At 39.4% G+C, this 22,796-nt stretch overlaps 3 protein-coding genes across 3 annotated transcripts; all 3 read right to left on the bottom strand.

Moving 5' to 3' along the window:
• Nucleotides 1-1,332: 1,332 nt before the first annotated feature.
• LOC146623079 (SPRY domain-containing SOCS box protein 1) lies at nt 1,333-4,623 on the bottom strand. Its single transcript, XM_085365663.1, has 3 exons — nt 4,230-4,623; nt 1,816-2,607; nt 1,333-1,719 (listed from the first exon to the last, which is right to left on the bottom strand). Exons 2-3 carry the CDS (start codon nt 2,561-2,563, stop codon nt 1,589-1,591), a joined length of 879 nt encoding a protein of 292 aa, XP_085221789.1. The 5' UTR covers nt 2,564-2,607; nt 4,230-4,623; the 3' UTR covers nt 1,333-1,588.
• Nucleotides 4,624-6,862: 2,239 nt separating this feature from the next.
• LOC146623078 (uncharacterized) lies at nt 6,863-13,583 on the bottom strand. The gene is made up of 2 exons (XM_085366556.1): nt 12,992-13,583; nt 6,863-8,761 (listed from the first exon to the last, which is right to left on the bottom strand). The coding sequence occupies exon 2, from the start codon at nt 8,467-8,469 to the stop codon at nt 6,907-6,909; it is 1,563 nt and encodes a 520-aa protein (XP_085222682.1). The 5' UTR covers nt 8,470-8,761; nt 12,992-13,583; the 3' UTR covers nt 6,863-6,906.
• Nucleotides 13,584-14,626: 1,043 nt separating this feature from the next.
• LOC146623077 (class II histocompatibility antigen, B-L beta chain-like) lies at nt 14,627-16,211 on the bottom strand. Its single transcript, XM_085364922.1, has 5 exons — nt 16,154-16,211; nt 15,720-15,980; nt 15,022-15,303; nt 14,809-14,919; nt 14,627-14,697 (listed from the first exon to the last, which is right to left on the bottom strand). Exons 1-5 carry the CDS (start codon nt 16,209-16,211, stop codon nt 14,627-14,629), a joined length of 783 nt encoding a protein of 260 aa, XP_085221048.1.
• Between the last annotated feature and the right edge of the window lie 6,585 nt (nt 16,212-22,796).

The raw sequence follows: 22,796 nt of genomic DNA, 5'->3' as shown, positions 1-22,796 counted from the left end.
TATTTTATGTTTTAATTTAGAATGCACAAGACTGTAAAGCTATTCTTCTAGGACCTCCGAAGTGGCAGGCGGCCACGAGGTAATTTTCGTTGTTAAAGCACAAGTGTTAATTTTGATAGACTGAAGCGCTTAAAGTCTTTGTGTTTTATGTTTGTAGTTTTCACGGCGTTCAATAAATGCAGCGAAGCGCCCGTCTTGAAGAAGCCGTGCCTATGTTGTCATTTCGGAGTTACAATTTATTCAACAAAAACGAAGGCAAAATAAAGAAGTGTGTGAAAAAATAAGTACAAAGCAGCCAGGTGACTGATTAACTGATCATCAGTAAGTGTGAGAACCTCTATAAAAGCTTAACTTTTGACAGTTTGTTGGCATCCAGCGTTACAGTGTGTGTTAACACAATATCAAGGAGGAAAAACATCAGCAATCATCTTAAAGAAGCAACTGGTGCTGCCTATCAATGTGGGGCGGTTTATAAAGTCATTTCCAAACAATCTAAACTCCATTATTCTATAGTGAGGAAGATAATTCACAAATGGAAAACACTGAAAGTAGTTGCCAATCTTCACAGGACTTGATTTCCCAGGAAATTAACCCCAAGATCAGATCAAAAAACCCAAGAGCTACCTTTCAAACTCTACATGCCTCCGCATGTTAAATGGTAATGTTTATGACAGCACAATTAGAAACCTGATTCAAATTCTGTGCTGGGACCTTAGGGGAGCTGAGCTGTGATGCAACGCTGTAAGTTCCCACATTCCTCCAGAATGATGCGAGAGACTGATGAAGTAATATAGAAAACCATTACTTCAAGTTATTGCTGCTAAAGGTGGTTTTATAAGCAACTGAATCGTGGGCTGTGCTTAGTTTTTCATACACTGCTTCTGCATTGTGGTCTAGTTTTTGTTACGTAATGACATGTTATAAAATCTTATGTGCTGTTGTTTTTAAGGTCGTATTTAAATAATATTAGAATCTGGTATGTCCTGATTGATAAAACCTTAGAATTAAAGAGGGTGTATTATTGCTAATGTCACAAAATAACCTAAATTACAACTACAAACAAATGTGTGGAAGTATGGGCATGTTACAGTATACAGGAATAATATGAGTACACCTGTATATGAGACAGGCTTTCAGTCACATAAACAAATGTAAGTATATATCTATCCTGCCACTGTACTTGGCTTCTTATGCTGGTTGAAAACATTACATCAGTATTTCCATACAAATAATTTTATATTCCTTATTGGATCTGAGCTTTATTGTCAAAACCAAACATTGTGGTTTGTGAAAGGACAGGAAAAGAATAAAAATCACTTGAAACAGCTCATTTATTAGATACACAAAAGAAGAAACCAGACCTGTACCACACAGAACTGCCTCTAAATCCCCCAAATTTCTTTTAAAAATATTACAAAACATCTATAAACATACACATTTGTAATAAATAAGATAAAAAATAATTATACTAGTGCATATAATGTAAGATTTACAGAATTTACGTCAGTATTTCATAGAAAAGGGAATGGATCCTTGGTAAACTGCAGTAATTGATAAAAATATCCATCTTGTCAGTTTGCGTGGAAGATTAATGACTGGAAGCCAGGCAGCGCTGGAGAAAAGGGGGTAGAGGCAATTTGTCCATATGTTTTAACCTTTTCTGTCCTAAATTCTGACGAATCGACAGTCCGCATAAAGCCATGAGGGATGGAGGATCTCCTGAGAACAAGCCAGAAACAACATAGTTTAGTATAAGGCTGTGTTTTATCTTAATATTTCTGCGTACAAAGACAAATAAATAAATGAGGCACTCACGTGTAGAACCATTCATGTAGCGCAGTCGAATGCAGGCTCCTCCTCTCACACTGCTCACTGTTGGGAACAGCTCCACATCTCGAGGGAGGTCCTTAAAAGCTACGCCAAGGAAGCTGCCATTGACAACAAAACCCAGAGTCCCGGCATCGGCATCCAGAACCAGCAGGACACGCTCAGGAATGAGGAGAGGTGTTTGTGCCATCTTTGCACTTGATGAAGAGGAGGACTGTGACTTTGAATCAGCTGCCATCTCAGAGTGACACCTCTTACTCCCATTTTCTGGGTAAAGCTTCAGAGTTTGCCCACCATGCCAGAGCTGATTGGTTTTGAGCTCCCATCCCCAGGACTGTGAATCTGCCCCCACCAGCACATTGTACCCTGAAGACTGCAGGGGACAGTCCTGCCTCGAAATGCCCACGACGGCATGAGTCCCTCTGTGTTCGGGCCTCCACACCACCTCCCAGACATGAAGTCCACTCTTCACTCCTATCTCCGCCCTCACGCCATCGCTGCTAAGCTCAGTGGGTGAGCGGGTCGCTTCCTGTTTGCAGGGGGACAGCAGGAAGTGAAGAGAACGGTGGACTGTGCTCCAGTGTGAACGACTGTCTCCTGGGGAAACTGGAGGGGAGTTCAGCGTAACTGCAAGGCGAGAGGAGGTTGGGACGGCCAGTGGGAGGAATGCTGATGACGAAAAGGGAGGCCTGTCGGCTGTCCTGCTGCAAAACCAACGTGACAGACTCAGACCCATCAGTGCAAACGGCAGGGTCACTCCTATGTGTTGTCAGAGGAGAACTATGGAGAACAACAAAAAAACAAAATGCGACTTATTAAACCTTAGATATGCAGTCATTAGAGAAAGAAAGTTTGAAAAACGAATTGGACGCTTAATGCTTCCATAGAAATTAAGAGTGTAAGTAGCAGCCAGGTCCTGCTCATCAAATGTACTTAATTAACTGATCATCAGCAAGCATGAGCACTTCTATAAAAGCAAAAGGTTTTCAGTTTGCTGGTCTGGAGCATTCACAGTGTGGAGGTTAAAAATCCTCATTCAGACTCAGAAGGCAGGCAGGATTAAACAAACAATGAGCCTTAGTCCATGAAACAAAGTCCAAAAGGCAAGGCAAAGCAAAAAGTCAGTCCACATAAACATCACAAGCGAACAAAAATGACATCTAAAACAGGCAGAACCAAAGACTTGACAAGTACAGGATGACCCAAGAAAGGCGAACATTTCTCTGTTGTTGAAAATGTCAACTGCGAAAATAAAGCTGCCAGATAAATGGACAGAGGAGCAGAAGTCCAAAGCAGTTTGGCATGAAAATATACAAATAGTTCAAATGTGTCCTTAAGTACAGTCCTTGAGTATAGGACTAAGTGCAAAGGTGTCGTATATTTAGAACTCATAACATTACTCAGTGAGAAATGCCTCTGTCAACGGTGGGTCTATTTAATTTAAAAACCATGAAATATGTGGTAAAAGTAATTATCTCAGGCACACAGTGTTCTCAGTTTGCAGCAGGATAAAAGGAGGAGGTGGTTTGATATGAGAATATATATTCCAGAAAATGAACAAAGTTCTGAGCCCCTGGATAGTGTTGTTTGGTTTTTAGCAATATTTTTGCTAACTAATCCTGAGTTTCAGTTACACAGCTGAGAAGATTGCCTAAGTTTATCTTACAACAGCGATGCATATATGTGTTAGAAAAAATTTAGTGCTTCTATCATGGATTTCTCTGTCTTAATCTACTTTCCTGGCAACTTTGTATAGTTTTTACAGGAATTGGAACATTGGTGTAGCAGGGGATACTAGGAAGCTCTATTTCAACATTATACACTTGGATTTTTTGTTGAAAATTATTTGATAATTATTTATGACAGTTACAGTTTTTATATTTAAATATCGTATTTAAACACGTTTAAATAGCTTAAAGCATATTTTTAGCAATAATGAAACAAATACAATGTTAAGGAACAGACAAGGGTGGCCAATTAAGCTAAAAAGAAAAGGGGGGGGGGGGGGGGGGGGGTTAGCATAAAAATTGTTGAAATTTTTTTTGTTAACTACATGAAATATAAAGGAAACAAATAGTTTTATAAATAAATACAGATTTGTTAAAGGTTAAGAAGGGTACTTCTCCGAACATGATACAAATGCTCTATAATAAAATTCACCAGAATTGAGGAGATCGGGTGTTAGATGCACAAACTTTTGGGGGAAGGATCCTCAGACCTCTTCATGATATCCTCCCAATAAAGCCAGACCTACTCCCGTGTATTTATTTAACGTCACCTGTTAAGGTGGAGCAGAATAAAGTGAACTAGAAGAATACAGTAGTTAAAAAAAAAAAAAAAAAGACAGAAAGTCTCCATCGAGCTAAGCAAACAGTGTAGACAGGGACTTCTATCAGCCTTACCCGCTGGTGTGGCTCCTTCTCTGGTGCTCATGAGGAGATTTCCTTCACAAACCCTCCGCCTGGTTCCCTATCTGAGCTTATATGAGGCTCTTATCAAGCATCTCCTGCGTCTTATCGCCGCTCGGTAACGTAACCGCTCCGGTGTTTTGGTGATGCTTCTCGACTCGACCTCCGGAACGGGAACAGCACAGTCCTGTCACGCAATGACAAGGACGAGAGAGCCGTGACCCTGTTTGTTGTTTATCTGCAGCCCTCATCACTTTCCGTCTTTATTTCTCCCTCCACTTCTTTTTTTTTTTTTTATCGCGTCCGGTAGTGGATGTAAACATAAATGGCGAAACATAGGAAGAGAATCAGACTCGGACATTTAATCAACAAGAAGAGAAAAATAAAATAAAACCCGAAGCGGCTCATCGTTTGACAGAGCGCAGGCGCATCAGGGGACTATGGGTCCTGAAGCCCTCTGTGCTGTCTTACAGACATGTGACGCACTAGAGCGCACTTTGGACAGAAGCTTCGAGCAAATAAAGATATATACTGATATATCTGCGTCCACAGACAACAGATTATAGATATATACTGCGTTTAGAGACAACACTTCTGACACTAAGATAGAATATTTATTTATCACAGGGCTATGAAACTCCTCTGTTACAGCAGTTAGATTAGCTACAGTACTTAAACTTAAATTAGCAGAATATTATGTAACTCATTAGAATACAATGCAATACTACATGTTTCATATTTAATTAAAGTTGGTGTGTGTGTCCGTGTGTAAGAATGAGTTGTGTGGTTATGTGGATGTGAATTATGTGGATACGTGGGACTCTATTCAGTCCAAACAGAGAGAACTAAATAAATAAGGGTGTAGGGTTAAAATAAATTGTTAACATGTGAGAACAGTTGATACCTCCATGGACAGATGTGTTGCTCTCAGGCTGTTGTGATATTTGATACCACAAGTTACTACATGTGAAAAATGTGAAAGATGTATCTGTGATTATCCGTGATCGATAACGGTTTGTTGAGTGATCAGCCGATCACAGAGCCGACTTTCCTGATCAGTTTATTCAGTCTGTTGGGTCTATCAGCTCTGACGCTGCTCCCCCAGCAGACCACAGTAAAGTACACCGCACTCACCACAACAGAGGAACAGAAAATCTCAGAAAACTCATATCAAAGATCTCAGCTTAATTATGAAATAGAGCCTGCTCATCCCCTTTGTCGGTCTTTCAGTTTAGCGTCTTTGGATCACCACCAATAAAATTTTGTGTTACTGATGTTTTTAATACTTGTTTTATGAATTTTTTTTTTTTTGTCAAATTAGAGATTTAGAGATTTAGAGATTAATAATATAAAATTTGCTGCAAGAAAGTGACCATTATTCCAGCAAATTGAAATAATAATGAATGAAGTATTCACATGCTCCCATTTGTTGGCCTTCCTAAGACCTTTAGAAATATGATCCTAGCTGTGAATCTCTGAATGCAACTCCCTGATGTATTTATAACCCTAAAACCCTGCAGACCATATTAACACAGTGTTGGGGGAAAACTCTGTAAAAGACCCAGGAGAAATAAAGACACAATGAGACAAAGTTACTTTCTTTATCAAACGTGTACACGGGTGAGCTGCTAAGAACAACTCACACCATGCACAGTGGCTTGGTAATTTTTATAGGAAAGACAGTGAGAACAGGATAAGAAAATACAAAACAAATAAAATAAACAACTCCATATGTGGCGCTAGTCTCGTCAGCAGAGAGCTGGGAGAAGGCTGTGAGAGATAAAACAATCTAAAACAATATGTCCCAAAACAGTATGTCTTTGCTGAGAAAGTCTAAAAAGATAATTCTAAACTAATCTAACCATAGACAAAAGGGCATGCTTGCACATTTAAAAGAAGGTAAAGAAACATAGAAACATTTTTCCTGTAACATTCCCTCCTGTTTTAACTTGTTTTAAATGTATACAACAATTGTCTGTGAAGGTTATTTATTAAGTATCTTAAACAATTTTTTTAATTTTTCAAAATGTCAGCATAGCAGAAATGGCAGTCATTTGGTCTAAAGAATAAAACAAAAGAAAATAATACAAAGAAAAACATAGTAAATGAAATAACAAGTGGAATAAACAAGAAAAAATAATAAAACTAAAACTACAAAAAATAAAGGATATATTTTAAAACGAAAACTTACAAAAAATAAAAGGGTGAAAAGTAAAATGAAAACTTTATATTTAAAAATGATGAAAACCTAATATGTAAAATGAAAACTTCAAAAAATACAAGGATGGAAACCTTATATTATAAAATGAAAACTTCAAAAAAACAAGCATGAAACCTTATACTTAAAACGATGCAAACCTTAAATTGAAAACTTTATATGTAAAATAATGAAAACTTCATATTTAAAATGGAAACTTTATGTTTAAAACTGAAGACTTCAAAAAAAATAAAAGCATGAAAACTTTATATTTAAAATGAAAAACTTTGTTTAAAACTCAAGACTTCAAAAAAATAAAAGCATGAAAACTTTATATTTAAAATGAAAAACTTTGTTTAAAACTCAAGACTTCAAAAAAATAAAAGCATGAAAACTTGCATAACCTACTAATGTTTTAATCAGTGCATGATCACTTGACAAGTCATTTTTAATCACCACGTCATTTATTAGCAGCTAGTACAAGTTCTCCTCTAACAGAATTGCAACGGGATGTTGTTCTTCTTCAGGCACGGCAACATAAGCAGTCATTGTAGTTGTTATCATCTGTGAAATCATTACTCTTAGGCATGGCAACACACACAACACTAATATGAGCAGTGCTATCATGATGAGACCTAGAAGGAAAAATGGCTTTGCTACAGCAGCCAGCCATGAACCGCTGAACAGCCAGTCCAGCCAGCTTTGTGCTGTAGCTGCTCCAGGTGTGTGTTCAGTGACATATTTTTGCAGAGCGGTCAAATTCTGCAAAGCTTCATAAATGTCTCCTCCAGTTTCGTATCCATCAGGGATAAAAGTGCAACATGTTTCCCCGATCAGCTTGCAAACTCCTCCTTGTGATGCTGTTAGCAGGTCTAGTGTCAGTCTGTTCTGCAGCACCATCGTTCTGATGGCCTGCTGTTCTCCTGCTAAGGCGGTTCCCAGGGTCTTAGTCAAGTTGATGTGTCGTAGCAGAGCATATCGGTTGATTTCCACGTGATCCCGCACCTCGGCAACTCCAATGCCGGGGATCAAGCTCTGTAAGAATTTCACTCCTCCTCCCCAGATGCGAAACTCTCCCGGCACTCCAGTGTCCACGGTAATGCCGAAAGAATTGGGGGAGGCGGTGTCCACTTCACGTCTCTGCCGGCTGCTTGGGTGATGTGCAACACTTTGCATGAAGAAAACGTGATCTGATAATTCCACCAGGGCGCACAGACCTCCCCAACCTTCAGGGAGTGACAGATAAGCCTTGTTGCCACATAGGAAGTACCAGTCAGCCAAAACTCTGGTTCCTCTGCTGCTGGGTGCCGTCCGTGCACATCCTGTCTGGTACTGAGTCTTTGTTTGTAGTGGCATTCGGTAGCTGTAGTCGGAGCGACAGTTTAGGCCCATCAGCGTCGTGTTACTGGCACAGGTGGCGTTGATTGAACAGGTCATACACTTCCTCTCGTTCCTTGGTGGGCAGAAAGTGTATATGGACTTACATAGGTGAGTAGGCAGCTCCCCCACTGCCCGCGATCCATTGTTCATCACACATACTGGCAGTTGTGATGCGTTCAGTTTGTTCAGTAGAATTACATCAGGCAGTGGGTCTGAGACTTGGGGCCAGGTCAGTAGGTAGGTCTGTCCAGAACAGTTCACATTTGTGAGTGACGATGACCTCCAGGTTGCTTTTGCTGGGATGCTGTAGTTGGCTTTGGACCAAAGAGTACCGTAGCCTGGATGTGTTGCCAGGCCCAACAGACACCAACTGCGATCTTCAGGTATGCTGTACGGCCATAGGCCAGACGTCTGTGAGGATAGGGGCATATGGGTACATGCATAGCAGTCAGTTTTGTTATTCAAATGAGCTGTAGTGTTCATAAACTGCCACCAGAAGTTAGTGGCGTAGCCATGGGGAAACTTGGTGTACTTTCCTTTGTCATACAGTGTCTGCCTTTTCTCCATATAGCGTGACTTGTTGTCCCTCATGGAAGCAAAGGTGAAGAGCCCGGCCATGGTCAGGGCCGCTGCAGTTGATAAGAGCCACCACCTCATGACGACGGAACACACCCTCCTGTCGCGAGTAGACCCCCCGGCCAGGAAAGCTGACCCCTCCACCGGGCGAGATCACAACAAGTAGGCAAGCCTGCCGTCAGCTGTGTTTAGATGGCTTCACTGACTCGCCTGCAGTGACTCTGATGGACCCAGGATGGTCGTTCCGCAATTTTGCAAGCGGTCGGTGTAGTGAGGAGGACTTGGTATGGCCCCTCCCACCTGGGTGTGCTCCAGTTTTTCCTTTGGAGCACCTTGATCAGAACCCAGTCACCGGGCTTTAGTCTGCAAGACACTGGAGAAACATCATCAGGTTGTTGATTATGTACAATGATCTCTTTGTTTTCTAACAGCTTAGACATCCATTCTGCTAATGTGTTTTCTCTGATTGCTTTGTCTATTGGTTGACTGGTAATAGGCAGTGGAAACGGCCTGCCATGAATGATTTCAAATGGAGTTAGTTTATGGGAGCCTTGTGTTAAGCGCATCCACATCTTCACTAAACCCAAACATTCAGGCCACGGCCTTCCTGTTTCTGCCATGCATTTCCTGAGCCTTTGTTTTATAGTGCCGTTAGTTCTCTCTACAAGGCCTGCGCTCTGAGGGTGATAAGCACAGTGGTGTTTTATGCTGAAACCGAGTGCTTCAGAGACTTTAGTGATGACATCATTTACAAAATGAGTGCCGTTGTCTGATCGTATCAAAGCTGGGATGCCATATGTGGGTATGAAGTGATTGCACAGGCACTTTGCTACTGAAATTGCATCTGCCTTTTTCACTGGATAGATTTCCGGCCACTTTGAGAACACGTCTATAACCACTAGGGCGTATTTTGACCCTTGACATTCGCTTAGTTCAATAAAATCCATATGAATTGTGTGGTCTCAGGTTTCCCTGAGCATTATATTTTTGACACGTCATGCACGTTCTGACAAATTGTTTTGCTGAGGTTTCAAAATTTACAGTGTAGAATTTACAGTGTAGAAATGAGAGTATTGTGTAGAATTTACAGTGTAGAAATGAGAGTTGACAATACTGGTCAGTCCCCCCGTTGACAAATGCGTACAGCCATGAGTCACTAATGCCGCCATTTTGTGGAGGAATTTTGGCAACACTGGCTTGCCATAACACATCATTAAGTCGTTTGTCAGAACTGCACCGTGTTTTAGCCATTTTGCCTGCTCTGCTGTGCTTGCTGCTTTTTGTTCATTTTTCAACACATCCAGTGGAATCTGATGTGTGTTTACTGCCATCAATGTGATGTTTGCCTGTTGTGCCGCCTATTTTGCTGCTCTGTCAGCAAAATTGTTGCCTGTAGTAATGAAAGAGTCAGTAGGCGTTGTAAGAGGTTGGCATGCTGGTTTGCCAGTTGGTGTAATCATTCCTCTGGTTTTCCAGATTTTTTGCAAAATGATGCACAGCAGAGAAAACATACTGGCTGTCTATATAAATGGTTATTTGTTTATCTTTGTGTATTTCACATGCGCAACAATCTCGTGTGAAGTGACCTTCCTCTCCACGGTTCTAGCAGGCGTTGTCTCTATGTTATCTGCTGTTTCTGCGTGGCTGTCTGCGGCCTTGGTGTTTGTGACTTTGCTCGCCTCTCTGTTCCTGATAGCCACCTGCGAATTAGTGTTTTAGTCTGTTGTCAACAGTCAGCCTTATTTTTAAGTTACAGAATGCTTCTCCCTTTTTTTGTTTTTTGTTTTTTTGTTTGGGAGAATAGATGCAACTCTACATTTTCACTTAAGGCAGTTTTAGATAATTTCTAGTTCTTCAAACAATGCATGGATCTCACACATTTCAAACTTTCAAGTTAGGGTTGTTTCCCATTTATACAAATATATATATTTAACTTTGCATTGCTCACAGCTCATAGCTCACAGCTCTAAACCTAGGCATTTTTCAATCATATGCCTAATCACTATGTGTCACTGTGATTCTCAAGTATTGTCACAAGTTCGTTTAAATTCGTTTCCAAAACCAACAAAATAATCAAACAAAAACAAAAAAACATAAACGTGTCAGGACACAAAAGAAAAAAGAAAAAATGCTGCCACCCGAACAAGGCAGAAGTCTGCATATGTTGGCTTTTAATAGCATGCAGCTTGTAACATGGTAGACTAATGTGCCTGTGTTAATTCAGCTCCATATTATTGTGTGAAGTTGCACTGGGTTGGGAGTGATTTTGTGTGTGTCACATTTTTGGTGAGCCAATGGCTGGAATGGGGTTGGACTAATTAGAGGCAGGTGTACTTGATTGCACTGATACACCGGTCTTCTTATAGCCCACACTACAAACACTGCTGTGTTGTTTTGTCTCTCTGTGCAGGCCAGGGCCTATTATATGCCACAGCCTAAAGGCAGCAGGGTTGCAGAGGCTTGAGTGACCACTGACTATATGCTTGCAGGGTGGTGGGTCTCCAAGGACAACTTCTAACCCTGTTAAAGGCAACATGTGGAGTGCAACTTGGCTGTGTGGCATAGCTGGCTCTGGCCTTGGGACTGTGTGTTTTTATACAATTCATAAGTGGGACACTGGACTGTTTTATCTTTTATCTCTTGATATATTTTTTGTCAACAAATTATCTTTTAGAATTTTATTGACTGACATCTTTTTGCCCACGACTGAGACGGTTGGTCAGACCTAGAGTCTTTCTTTGGGTGTGTTACAGCAGCTTCTGCTCTAAAAGAAACAAATAAATAAAAAGAAAAGAAAATGTGTAACATGCTCATCAGCTTAGCAGTGTCTACATATTTAATTCAGCTTCTCAATCCTGTAGTTTTAGCTGTTGTCTACAGGGTTTTGCTTTTTGGTTGTTATTATAGGTGTGCTCTATATCTCAGCAATGTGTCATTCTAGGATGATAGGTTTCAAGCTGGTCAAGTGCCTCTATGCACTTCATTAGTTTAGTTATTCTCTGTATTGTCTTCATCTCACATGTCATTACACTGAGTTTCAGCAAACCTTAAGCTTGATGCAGACTACTGCTTAACAATTATCCACCTTACATCATAACCGATTAAGGTGCCTCTTCATATTAATATTATGTCATTGTTAATATTATACCCTTTGTCTTATATAACAGCAATAGCATATTATAATATTTTATCAGTGTGTACCATTATACTACTCCTGAGCCAATTTGTTAGTTAGGATCATCTTATTCAGCAAACAGATAATTTAGAATTCATCCAATCTGCGGTCACATTTGTTCTCTCTATTGCATGGCGGACCAGGCAGTTCTATTATAATATATTATTTATATTTTATTTTGTATCCATCAAGGGCTTCAGATGACCTGCAGAATCATCCTTTTCCCAGGGTGGAGACAGTTACCTTTTCACACACTGTCCTTGGCTGAACAGTGACACAGTCTTAATATACCTTATTTATTTTATTAAAATATTTTCGTGTGAATTATTTGCTTTATATTCATTTTATACATGCTGGGCATGGTCATCATGCCAACTGTGTTTCATTGATAATATCACTTTACAGGTTGTTATCCTTGCTATTATTAATTTCAAATACTCTAAAGATCATTTCTACTGTAATTTTCCCTTTGTTTATCTTTATTTCGTACTTTTTATATTTATATCTACTCAGTGGGGTCTGTTTTCAACCCTTTTAAACTACTTCAAACTACTTTGATCTCTAGTTTTCACTTAATAAGGGATTATTATGTTCTTCCTGATATGGGTGTTGCTGCAGATGCGGCTGCAGGAATGAGTGATGGTTTACTAAAAGGATTGTGGGAACTGCACAGTGTCTCGTCTTCTGGTTTTACTAAACTGGCAGTTGGATTCTGTTCTCCCGACTGTTTATATTTTGTTTTCTTAAATCTCTCAGTTTTTGTCCGGCGTCTGGACTTTTCTTTTCTCACCACTGCTCGTCAGCAGGAATGAGTTTTAATTTCACTTGCTTGATTACCCATCTTAATTATGTATTTACTTATTTTTGTTTAAGTAATATATACACAATACAGCTGCTATCACCTTCGCTGGTATTAGAGACGAGAGTGGTTGCTCACACGCCCTTCTACTTTCGGACTATTTCCAAAAGCGGTGTGAACTTTACGAGACGGAACTCGACCGTTCTCTCAACTCACCAGCACGTCAGTGAATAGCAGTAAAAGAAAAACACAGTAGGAGCAGCTCAGTCTCTTATTGGACCGTGAAAATTCAGCTTGCTCCGTTAATTAAAACAATACACACACACACACATTCACATTCACACCTATTCGCGCGATCGGAACCCTTATAATAAGGGGAGCTGCCAGTCTTTCTGTAGACGAGCTACTTATTCCCTTGACCCAGCTGGGGGAGCTACTCAGAGCTCCAAACCTAACCCACAAGAGTGGGGAGCTTCCAGTCGACGAGCTCCAAGCTACCAGCCGACGAGCTACTTTAAACCCACAGAAGTGGGGAGCTTCCAGTCGCGACGAGCTACTTTCGCTATTTTAAATTCCCTGAATTTAAAATACGATTTTACGCAAGATTGTGTCAGTGTGTCTGTATCTACCTGGTCAGTGTCGCCGGGTCTGGTCCACCTCGATCGGGCCCCACCACCGTGGGTCGCTTTCTAAGAACGTTGGCCAAGACTCGAATTTAACGCCCTTGGTCTTTGACCACACACCTAGTGTGTGGGCTGTCGACAGACGAGCAACGTGGACTGGTCACGGAGATGGGACACGATGGAGGCGCTCCGGCTCCGAAGGACCAAGAAATGTTGGGGGAAAACTCTGTAAAAAACCCAGGAGAAATAAAGACACAATGAGACAAAGTTACTTTCTTTATCAAACGTGTACACGGGTGAGCTGCTAAGAACAACTCACACCATGCACAGTGGCTTGGTAATTTTTATAGGCACAGAGCACAGAGACAGTGAGAACAGGATAACAAATAATAAACAGATAAAATAAAACAACTCCATATATGGTGCTAGTCTCGTCAGCAGAGAGCTAGGGAAGATAAAACAATCTAAAACAATATGTCCCAGAAACAAGATGTGTTTGCTGGGAAAGTCTAAAAAGATAATTCTAAACTAATCTAACCATAGGGAGAGGGCAGACAAAAGGCATCTTTGTACATTTAAAAGAAGGTAAAGAAACATAGAATCATTTTTCCTGTAACAACAGGCTAAATGAACAAGAACCTAAGAATTAGAAATACAAATGATTAAACTAGGAAGAACAAGGAAACTGAAACATGATTAAAACTAATTCAAAGAATATAAATTAAACCAGAAAACACACACACTGAGTCACAGACCCAGGACCGTGACACTATTAACAGAAAGAAACGTTCAGCAGAACCAGGCTCAGGGAAGCCCATCAGCTCATCGTGGGGCTTCCCTGAGCCTGGTTCTGCTCGAGGTTTCGAAGAAAGAGAAGATAAAAAGGGCAAGTAAAGCACAGGAAGATGGGACAAAACAAAGCCTGTTGCTTTTGTTTGAGCCTTTAGGAGTTGCCATCCTATCTTCTGTACTTAAACAACTAATCAGCATGGCCAGCAGTCTCATCTATAAGACAGTACTGAGGGCTTCTTTAACCCATAGCTTACCAAAAATACCCACAGGAGAGCAGGAGAGAGGCACATAGCTTTGTTTACCACAGGAAAGAAAATGGAAAAACAAAAACTGCTGAGCTTCATAAATGATAAATGATTTCAGGTTTTTGGAATGAAGATAAAGTAGATAAATCAGACTTCTCGCAGATTTCTCTAAATTCAGCTTTGAAACCTGTGGGAATGTCGATATATGAATTGAGAGAGAAAAATTAGCACAGATAACTCAGCGGAGTTCTGTTCGTAAACAGAACTCTGCTGTATATATATATATAATAAAATTATTTATGATATATATATATATATATATATATCATAAATAATTTTATGTATTTCAATCTGAGTGTAAAAGTCTGATTTAATCTCCATCCTTCCATCACTTAACTACTTCAGGGTGGTGGTGGTGGGGCTGGAGCCCAGGTGTCACAGGGTGAGAGGTGGGTGACCTGGAGAGGTCACCAGTCTGTTGCAGGGCATTTAATCCACCTTAAACCTCATTTTTCCCACTATTTAGATCGGCCTGTAGAATAAATAAAAAACAACAGAGTTGAAATTTGTTCATTTTAGATTGCAGACATTTTGTGTTAATGTGTTAAAACGTTAAAGTAAAAACTGCAACTGCTACGGTAACCGTGACAGAGTTAGAAGTGGGAATAATGACTGCTAGAGTGAAATGGGGAATAATCAGCACACTGCTTACATTAACTAATGCAATTACCCAACTTACAGTTTCAGATTTTGTTGTTTGAGGTTTTTTTTGTTTATGTGTCTCACATGTGGCCTTCCTCTTGTAGAAAATAACTCCAATAATTGGAAACACCAAAGCCAGCAGCAGCCCTGCTGCACCAACAGCAATCTTATTCTTCCCTGCTTCAGTTATTGGCACTAAAAACACATTTATCACTGTGTTAGATATACACACTCCTTTTAGAAGGATAACACCAATATGAGTTCTACTGATAAACTCTCCTCCAATCACTCTCTTACCCCAGTCATAAACCTTGGGCTCTGTGAGGCTGGCATGCTCCACCATGCAGCTGATTTTCTCTCCAGGTTTCGATGAAATCTCGATGTAGGAGTGAATCTGGTAGAGCCAGTTTCCGTTGGGTAGTTCATCAGTGGAAGTCACATTAGATGTTGCCTCCTTTCCGTCCTTCAGCCACGTCAGTTTGATTTGTTTGGGATAAAAGTTGTACGCGCTGCACATGAACAAGCCTGGATGTTTGCTATCTGCTGACTCAACTAACCTCAGCCTGACAATGGGCTTCACTGGAGGAAAGAACAGACAGAGCTATTTAATATAAAATGAAATATCATCAGTTAATACACTGATACTGGACTAATAACACTAAGTTTCTGTAATTATTTAGACTACAGTCAGACATGTGTAACAGTGGAACAGATGAAGAGTTTCAGGAGCTGCATTTTGCCGCGTATGTTGTCCTGATTCTAAAAAAAAACATTGCAGGTGTTTCGACGATGATACATGAATGCTTTTCACTAAGGAAATGATCTGAACACTTCTTTCAGCCCACTTGATGAACAGATTCCTGCAATCATTCCCTCATAAAGTTCTTAAAACGTTTTCAGAAAAGCTGCTCTAAAGCATCAAGTTGTTTCTAAAGAGACCCCAGAGTGAGCAGGCTGCTGAACCCTAAAACATCATTAGTTTCAGCTGTGCTCACCTGGTCTTGAAAGAATGTCCAACACGAGTGGGATGTTGGTTCTGCACTTCTCTTTGTTCTTTTTCTCATGTTCCAGGAAACCTTTGTTTTTATTGAGATTGTCTGCAATTTCTTTAGTTTTCTTTGTGTAGCCGACATATTTCCCCAAAGTGCTGTTGTACTGGCCCAGAAGCATCTTATTCAAGTAGACTTGCGCCAGATAAACAACATCATCTTTAGAAGTAAACAGGCAACGGATCACACCGTAACCAAAGTAAGCATCTGTAACACAAAGTCAACAATTAGCCAATATGGAAATGCTCATGTTTTTTTTATCTTCTCACACACAACAAAAGCACCAGTTTAAGGTTTGCTTGTATTTTTATTTCTCTAATGATATCATTGTTGTATTGTTGTAACACAAACAATACAGTTTATATATTAAAGTTACTTACCCGCTGTTGAAAATATCAAGAGCACATGTGGCAGTATCACAAAGTTGTGAGTGTGCATGGTGACGAACACGAAATCACGAATGAAAGTAGCAATCAATCTGATCTTCTCGCATAAGGAAGTGAATCTGCAGCTTGAGTAACAATAAACTTTTTAAAGAGTAGGCGTGGTGCTCTGTGTATGTATGTGGTGTGATTTATTTTCACCCTAACTGCTGGATTTGTGCAGACTGTAAAAACTTGTGTAAAATTTCACCTGAAGCTGGTTTAAACTGTTTTTGAAACCATACAGGAAGGCCGTAACACATCTGTTTGATATCCAAGCAGTGGTGCCTTCATCATGGAAAGAAAAAAGAAGGTTTTTGTAAGCGATAAAAGAAAGAACTGTGCTTGAGATGAATTAGTATTCAAAATTTGCTTCATTTCCCCGCTATGGCAATTTATTACAGTGCAAACAAGGAATTTAGTTCCAAAATCAGAACTCTAGCATATGGTGTTATGTATTTCAAGTTGGAGTAAATTCTTAGCAGTAACGCCCTCTTTCAGTTTAAAATAACCTGAAGAAAAATTACTGCTGCAGGTCTGATATTTGTATCTTAATATTGTGCAGCGAATTGTGTGTATTTGTAGTTTCATGCCTATAATAGATTGAGATATTAGTTTCTTTTAAGTCCTTTGGCAATAAAAGAATATAAAAAAAAACATTTTTTTGGAACTTATAAAACTCATCGGTTTTACATTAACCTGAATACCTGCAATATTGTCATTACTGACAGAAGTAAAAACGTCTTTTTATTTTTGCTTTATTCATAAGACTAAATATTTACCCCAGATTCCTGTTTAGGGTCTCTCCAGTGCTCCACGGTGCAGCTGTAAATGTCGCCCTCGCTCAGGCTAAACGTCAGAGTTGAGAACTGGTGGAAGGTTTGATCTTTATTGGGAACATACCGACTGAGCGACACCCTCTCAGACACTGGATGGCCGTTTTTGGTTTAGCTGAAATTGATGGAAGGTGGGTTGAAATGATTCACAAAGCCGATCAGGCTATTTTCAACCCCCAGCTCAACTTCTTCAGCAAGACAGAGGATGCTCTCAGGGGGTCTGTGGTGGGTTTAAAAACAACTAAGATCCATCATATCTTACCAGTTATGTTACATCAAAGATAAATGAAGTAAACAGCAGTAAAACTCATGTACCTTTTTCCTCCAGTGGATTTTTCTGTAATGTATAACACATTTGTTTTCTGTGTTCTCAGATCTCCAGATATTTGACTTGGGTTAATCATAAGATAGGTGGGCACTGTGTATACAACCCCGTGTCTTTTATAATCAACATTAAAAAAGCTCTTCAGCCTTGAATTTACTTAACTTATATCATTGTCAAAACAGGTCACTATTGCAACTGAGAATAAAAACTTAAATAATAAATATATAAATTTATGTCAATAGAAAATTAGACGAACAAGGTTGTTCTGTTTAACTCTCGGGTATTTGGTTGTCTAGAGAAACATCAAAAGACGCCCATTGAAAGGTGAAGTTTGAAGGAATGTCAGGAACTCATTCTTAGATTGATTATTATGACCACAGGGCGCTTCATGTGTGAGTGGCCATTGTCAGGAAATTCAACATTGTCCAATTCAAGGCCACACATTTAATCTCTGTCTGGTCAATGAAAATAACAGACTGATCACACCTTACTTCCTAGGTTCCTTCCTGTAACGGAGACATTCTGAATTTGTCAGTAATTACATAAACAGTTCTTGCATCATCAGCCAGAAATATGAGAAATTACACAAGGCTATGCGTAATACACCACATTCCTCGGTTTTTACCACAGTTTTAGTCCAAAACTTTCTAACTTCCTTGTAACACGTGTGATAAGAATGACTACACACAAGTAGCAGAAACCCAAAAAGCAGAAGTTGGTGTGTCAGGACCAAGGTGTTGCAATCACAGCTGCAGGGTTCGCAGGTCCCTGTGGATTTACTTTGGTAACGAAAGAAGTTACATCCAGTCCTTCTCACTAAAATGCACAAAATACTTTGAAACATCCTCATAAACATCTGCAAAGAAGATTTGAATCACTGTTTACCAAACTGCACTGTTTACCTCATAGTTTATGGCTTCTTCTTTTCTGCCTTTGCTGGCATGTTACGGAGTTTGTTTTAACAACAACACATTAAATGCTTTGACAAGTCTCTTTTTACTTCACTAAAACCACTTAGTGAAGGAATTTAAGTTGTTCGGGTTAAACCAGATTGGTTTTTAAAGAGTCTGATGATAAGCTAAAGCAAAAAAATTAACTGTGCCTACGTGAGTAATATCAATAAGAAGATTGGTACTCAAGGTTTCTTAGCAGAATATTACAAAGCATCACACTGCCTCTGCAGGCCCAGCTTCTTACCAAAAGGTGTCCTCGCAGCTACCTTACTGGCTCTGTCTGTCTGGTAATATTCTGGTTGTAAGGTTGTAAATATTTTTGCAACAGGACTCAGCTCTCTTACTGTGTTATTGAAGAGCATACAGTGAGATTTAATTCAACTAGATAAACGATAACTAGAAAAACTAACATCCGTTTAAATATAAGATTAGTTTTTAGTACTTGGATGATTCCTTTGCAGTCAGTAAAGGCCTGAAGTCTAGAATCAATAGACACCAAATGGATTTTCTTTCATTTGAGATGCTCATCCAGGCCTTTACTGTAGCTGTTCTCAGTATTGCTTGCTTGGGGGTCTCTCTGCCTTAAGTCTTGTCTTCAAAAACTAAAATTCTACTACAATTATACAGAATTTCCTGGAGGAACCCACCCGAGGGATTAATAGCTTTATCTAATCTAATCTAAAAAGCATGCTCTGTTGGGTTGAGATCAGATGACTGAATTGATGAAGCTGTTTTCCTGCAGTCTGAGAGCAATGGGCCTTTTGTTAAAATAATATGGTACTGTGAGGTCTGTAAATTTACACAATGTGTAACAAGCGGGAACCACTAGATGTCAGCAGATAGCTGTCAGTTCTGCTTTCTTATCCTAACTATAGTGGCCAATGTAGGACAAACATGTTTTAGTCAGGCAAGAGATCAAAAACACAAAATTTAGAATGCCCCCCACAACAGCTGCAGCTGACCAACGTATTTCCACTACTGTTTAAAAAAAACAAAAAACAAATGCAATCAAGTAATGGTCAGTTAGATAGTTTTCAGTACTTTATGTTTTAATCCCAGAGTCACTTCAAAAACTCTGGCCACCTACCATCTGTAGTGAGTGTATTCAGATATGAAAGTGACTCTGGACCAGATTCACCCCAGAGCTTTTTTGCTATCTCTGAAAGGCTGTCAGTTCACTGTTTATCTCAGTTGTCAATGCCAGGTGAGAAGCATCCACCTGGCATTTACAGTTCAGTACAGAAACAACTTTAGTGAAGGTGACAAATGATCTTATGGCGCTCTGACAGTGGACTCATCTCTGTGCTCGTTCTGCTAGACCATAATATTCTATTACAGTGATTAGAGCATGCTGTAGGTATTACAGATAGTGCTGTGATAGTGTTGTATCATATCTAATGCACTCCAGTTTATTCATGTAAATGGAGAGTCTTCTTCACACACTGAGAGTAATTATGGAGTTCCACAGGTTTCCGTGCTGGGACCAATTGTCTTTACATTATACATGCTTCCCTTTAGGTAGCTCTATCAGAAGGCATAGCATACATTTTCACTGCTATGTGGATGACACCCAGCTTTATCTATCCATGAAGCCAGGAAACACACACCAATTAGTTAAACTGCAGGAATATCTTAAAGACAAAAAGATCTGGATGACCTCTAATTTTCTGTTTCTAATTTCAGATAAAACCAAGGTTATTATACTCTGCCCTGAAAATCTTAGAAATATGGTATCTAACCAGATTCTTACACTTGATGGCATTACCTTGGCCTCCAGTTACACTGTGAGGAACCTTGGAGTCATTTTAGACCAGGAAATGTCCTTCAGTGCACGTATTAAAAAATATGTAGGACTGCTTTGTTCCATTTGCACAACATCTCTAAAATTAGAAATATCCTGTCTCAGAGTGACGCTGAAAAACTAGTTCATGCATTTATTACTTCTAGGCTGGACTACTGTAATCGTTATCCGGTTGTTCAGTGATGACGCGACGAATCCTACTTCCGGGTCTAAAGTAGTCTGCGTTTAATATGGCTTTTGTGTTGTTAACATGTTTAATGTTTTGTATTTTCTTCTATTTGATCTCAAAAAGCTCCTAAAACAGTCAGTGATCCCTGTTGACCTCCCTCGGCTTTTATTACCGCTAATCATTTATTTAAGCTCAGTTTTTAAAACCTTAGGATGTAACTACAGCCCAGCCCATGAATGACTAACCTCGTATTGAGGATGGATTATCTCAGTTGTTCTCCTGGCTGAAGTTTGGTCCTTTTACAGCATCCTGCCATGCGATTACATTTGTTCCTGACCACCGAGAACACTCACGTTAACTTTTATCGAGTGGGAAAAAAGTTAGCTTGTTTATATTATGCTAACATAGCTGTGTTGCTAGCGGTCACGTAGCACATCATTATATACCAGCTAGCCCAACTTCAGTAACCCTACAAACGTCACTGCTGTTTAGTTTTCTGTCTTCATTTATGCTGGAAGTGATAACAGAGCTGTACGTTTTAATTTGTTTCCAAAACCCCGCAGTCAGGACATGCTATATTGTATTTAGATAGAAGCTAGCGAGCTAACTCCCTGCTAACTTCTAACTCCGTTAAATGTCATAAATTCCGTTTTCATGGATGCCTGGATGTTAAACTCAATTGTTACACCTGGTAGAGCAGAACACTGATCATTTTATTAAAGATGAAAGACTTTAGACAGTTTTTCAATTCTCAGTAATGCCATAGTGATCGTTTGATATATGGACCTGCAGCGGAGTTTAGACCCAGACACGGCTAGTGACGTCAGACTGAACAACCGGATTATCAGGATACCCTAAAAACTCCCTGAAAAACCTTCGGTTAATCCAAAATGCTGCAGTACGAGAAAGAGAGAGCATATTTCTCCTGTATTGGCTTCCCTTCATTGGCTCCCTGTTAAATCCAGAATTTAATTCAAAATACTGCTCCTCACATACAAGGTCTTAAATAATCAGGCCCCATCTTATCTTAATGAACCCACATTTCACTCTCGGACTGCGGGCTTGCTTGTGGTTCCTAGAGTATTTAAAAGTAGAGTGTGAGGCAGAGCTTTTAGCTTTCAGGCCTCTGATATTTGGAATCAGTTTCCAATATCTCCAATATTTCCAATAGTTTGTATTCGGGAGACAGATACTATCTATGCTTTTAAGATTAGGTTTAAAACTTTCCTTGTTGCCAAGCATATAGTTAGGCCTGGATCCGGTGTAGACTGCTAGGGGGATTCCCATGATGCATTGAATTGATTGATTGACTGATTAATTAATGTCTTTTGTCCTGTCTTCCTCCCCTCACCCTGGTCGCAGCAGATGGCTGCCCCTTCCTGAGCCTGGTTCTGTTGGAGGTTTCTTCCTGACAAAAGGGAGTTCTTTCTTCCCACTATCCCCAAAAGTGCTTGCTCATAAGGGGTCATATGATTGTTGGGTTGTTCTCTGTATGTGTTATTGTATGGTTTAGCTTTTCATATAAAGTGCCTTGAGGTCACTGCTGTGTCTACTGTAAAAACTTCAGCCTCTGCTGTTGAGACGGACTACACCATGATGCTACTGCCACCATGCTTCACAAACACGAACATCTCTGATTGCTTTTGTGCAGCAACATATGTTCTGCACTGTTTGTCTTTACTGCGACGGGCCCGACTTACTAAACTAAAAAATGACCAGCAGATGGCAACAAAAATTAATATCATATGCATAGATTTAAGTTTTTAATGATTTTACTATTACCTACTGTGATTACCTTTAAAATTCTTAATTCATAACCTTTTTTAGTTAACGTTAACGTGATGACTTCACCACACAACTCAGTTTATCATATATTTTATATATTTAAAACTTATGAAGAAGGCATCATCAATACAATTATGTAGGGTAATATATTTTATTTTATAAATATACCACTTAATACAAAATGTAAAAATAGTGGTGAAAAAAACTTAGTATACCAGTTCTATTTTTCTTTTCCTTTTGAGTTTTTGTTTCATTTTTCCTTTGTAGTCCAGACCAAATTCAGCCCCCTGCTGGGATCAGGTTAATTTTGATATTTCACATCAAATAATCCTTATCCTGCCACATTGCTTTTGAACAACTGGGCCCTACGAACCCAACGGTATCCAGTTCACACTTGACAAAGAAAAGCATGAAATCTTTAAGTTAAAACAGCTGGAACAAGAAAATGAAGAACATATTGCACGATGCAGTTTCACATTAAGTCTATAAATAAATCAGCTTGTTAGAATAACTGAATGACTAGATTAATAAAATATATCTCTTTTATCCAAGCCCCAGATATATATTTTTAACATTTTCAGTAATATTAATAAAACATTTCACAATCAAGTAGACCTTCAAAACAGCAGCATCTCTGTCAACATGAACATTTACAGCCCACACTCTGAGAAATCTAAATAAATTAATTAAATCATTAGTTACATTGTTAATTTAGTTGTGATGTTTTATAAA

This window comes from Diplotaxodon limnothrissa, linkage group LG11 (assembly GCF_057381915.1).
Source record: "Diplotaxodon limnothrissa isolate DT_005_m linkage group LG11, D_limnothrissa_male_GT1.1, whole genome shotgun sequence".
In the NCBI taxonomy this organism is placed as follows: domain Eukaryota; kingdom Metazoa; phylum Chordata; class Actinopteri; order Cichliformes; family Cichlidae; genus Diplotaxodon; species Diplotaxodon limnothrissa.
This window is presented reverse-complemented; position numbering and strand designations above follow the sequence as displayed.

Excerpts from the sequence above, each read along its gene's own strand:
- LOC146623079 (XM_085365663.1), bottom strand. The coding sequence starts at position 2,563 with ATGGGTCTGAGTCTGTCACGTTGGTTTTGCAGCAGGACAGCCGACAGG. Across the intron at positions 1,720-1,815 it reads CTACATGAATGGTTCTACAC|GAGATCCTCCATCCCTCATG; the intron begins GTGAGTGCCTCA and ends GCTTGTTCTCAG.
- LOC146623078 (XM_085366556.1), bottom strand. The coding sequence starts at position 8,469 with ATGAGGTGGTGGCTCTTATCAACTGCAGCGGCCCTGACCATGGCCGGG.
- LOC146623077 (XM_085364922.1), bottom strand. The coding sequence starts at position 16,211 with ATGCACACTCACAACTTTGTGATACTGCCACATGTGCTCTTGATATTT. Across the intron at positions 15,304-15,719 it reads GGACATTCTTTCAAGACCAG|TGAAGCCCATTGTCAGGCTG; the intron begins GTGAGCACAGCT and ends TCTTTCCTCCAG. Across the intron at positions 14,920-15,021 it reads GCCCAAGGTTTATGACTGGG|TGCCAATAACTGAAGCAGGG; the intron begins GTAAGAGAGTGA and ends ATGTGTTTTTAG.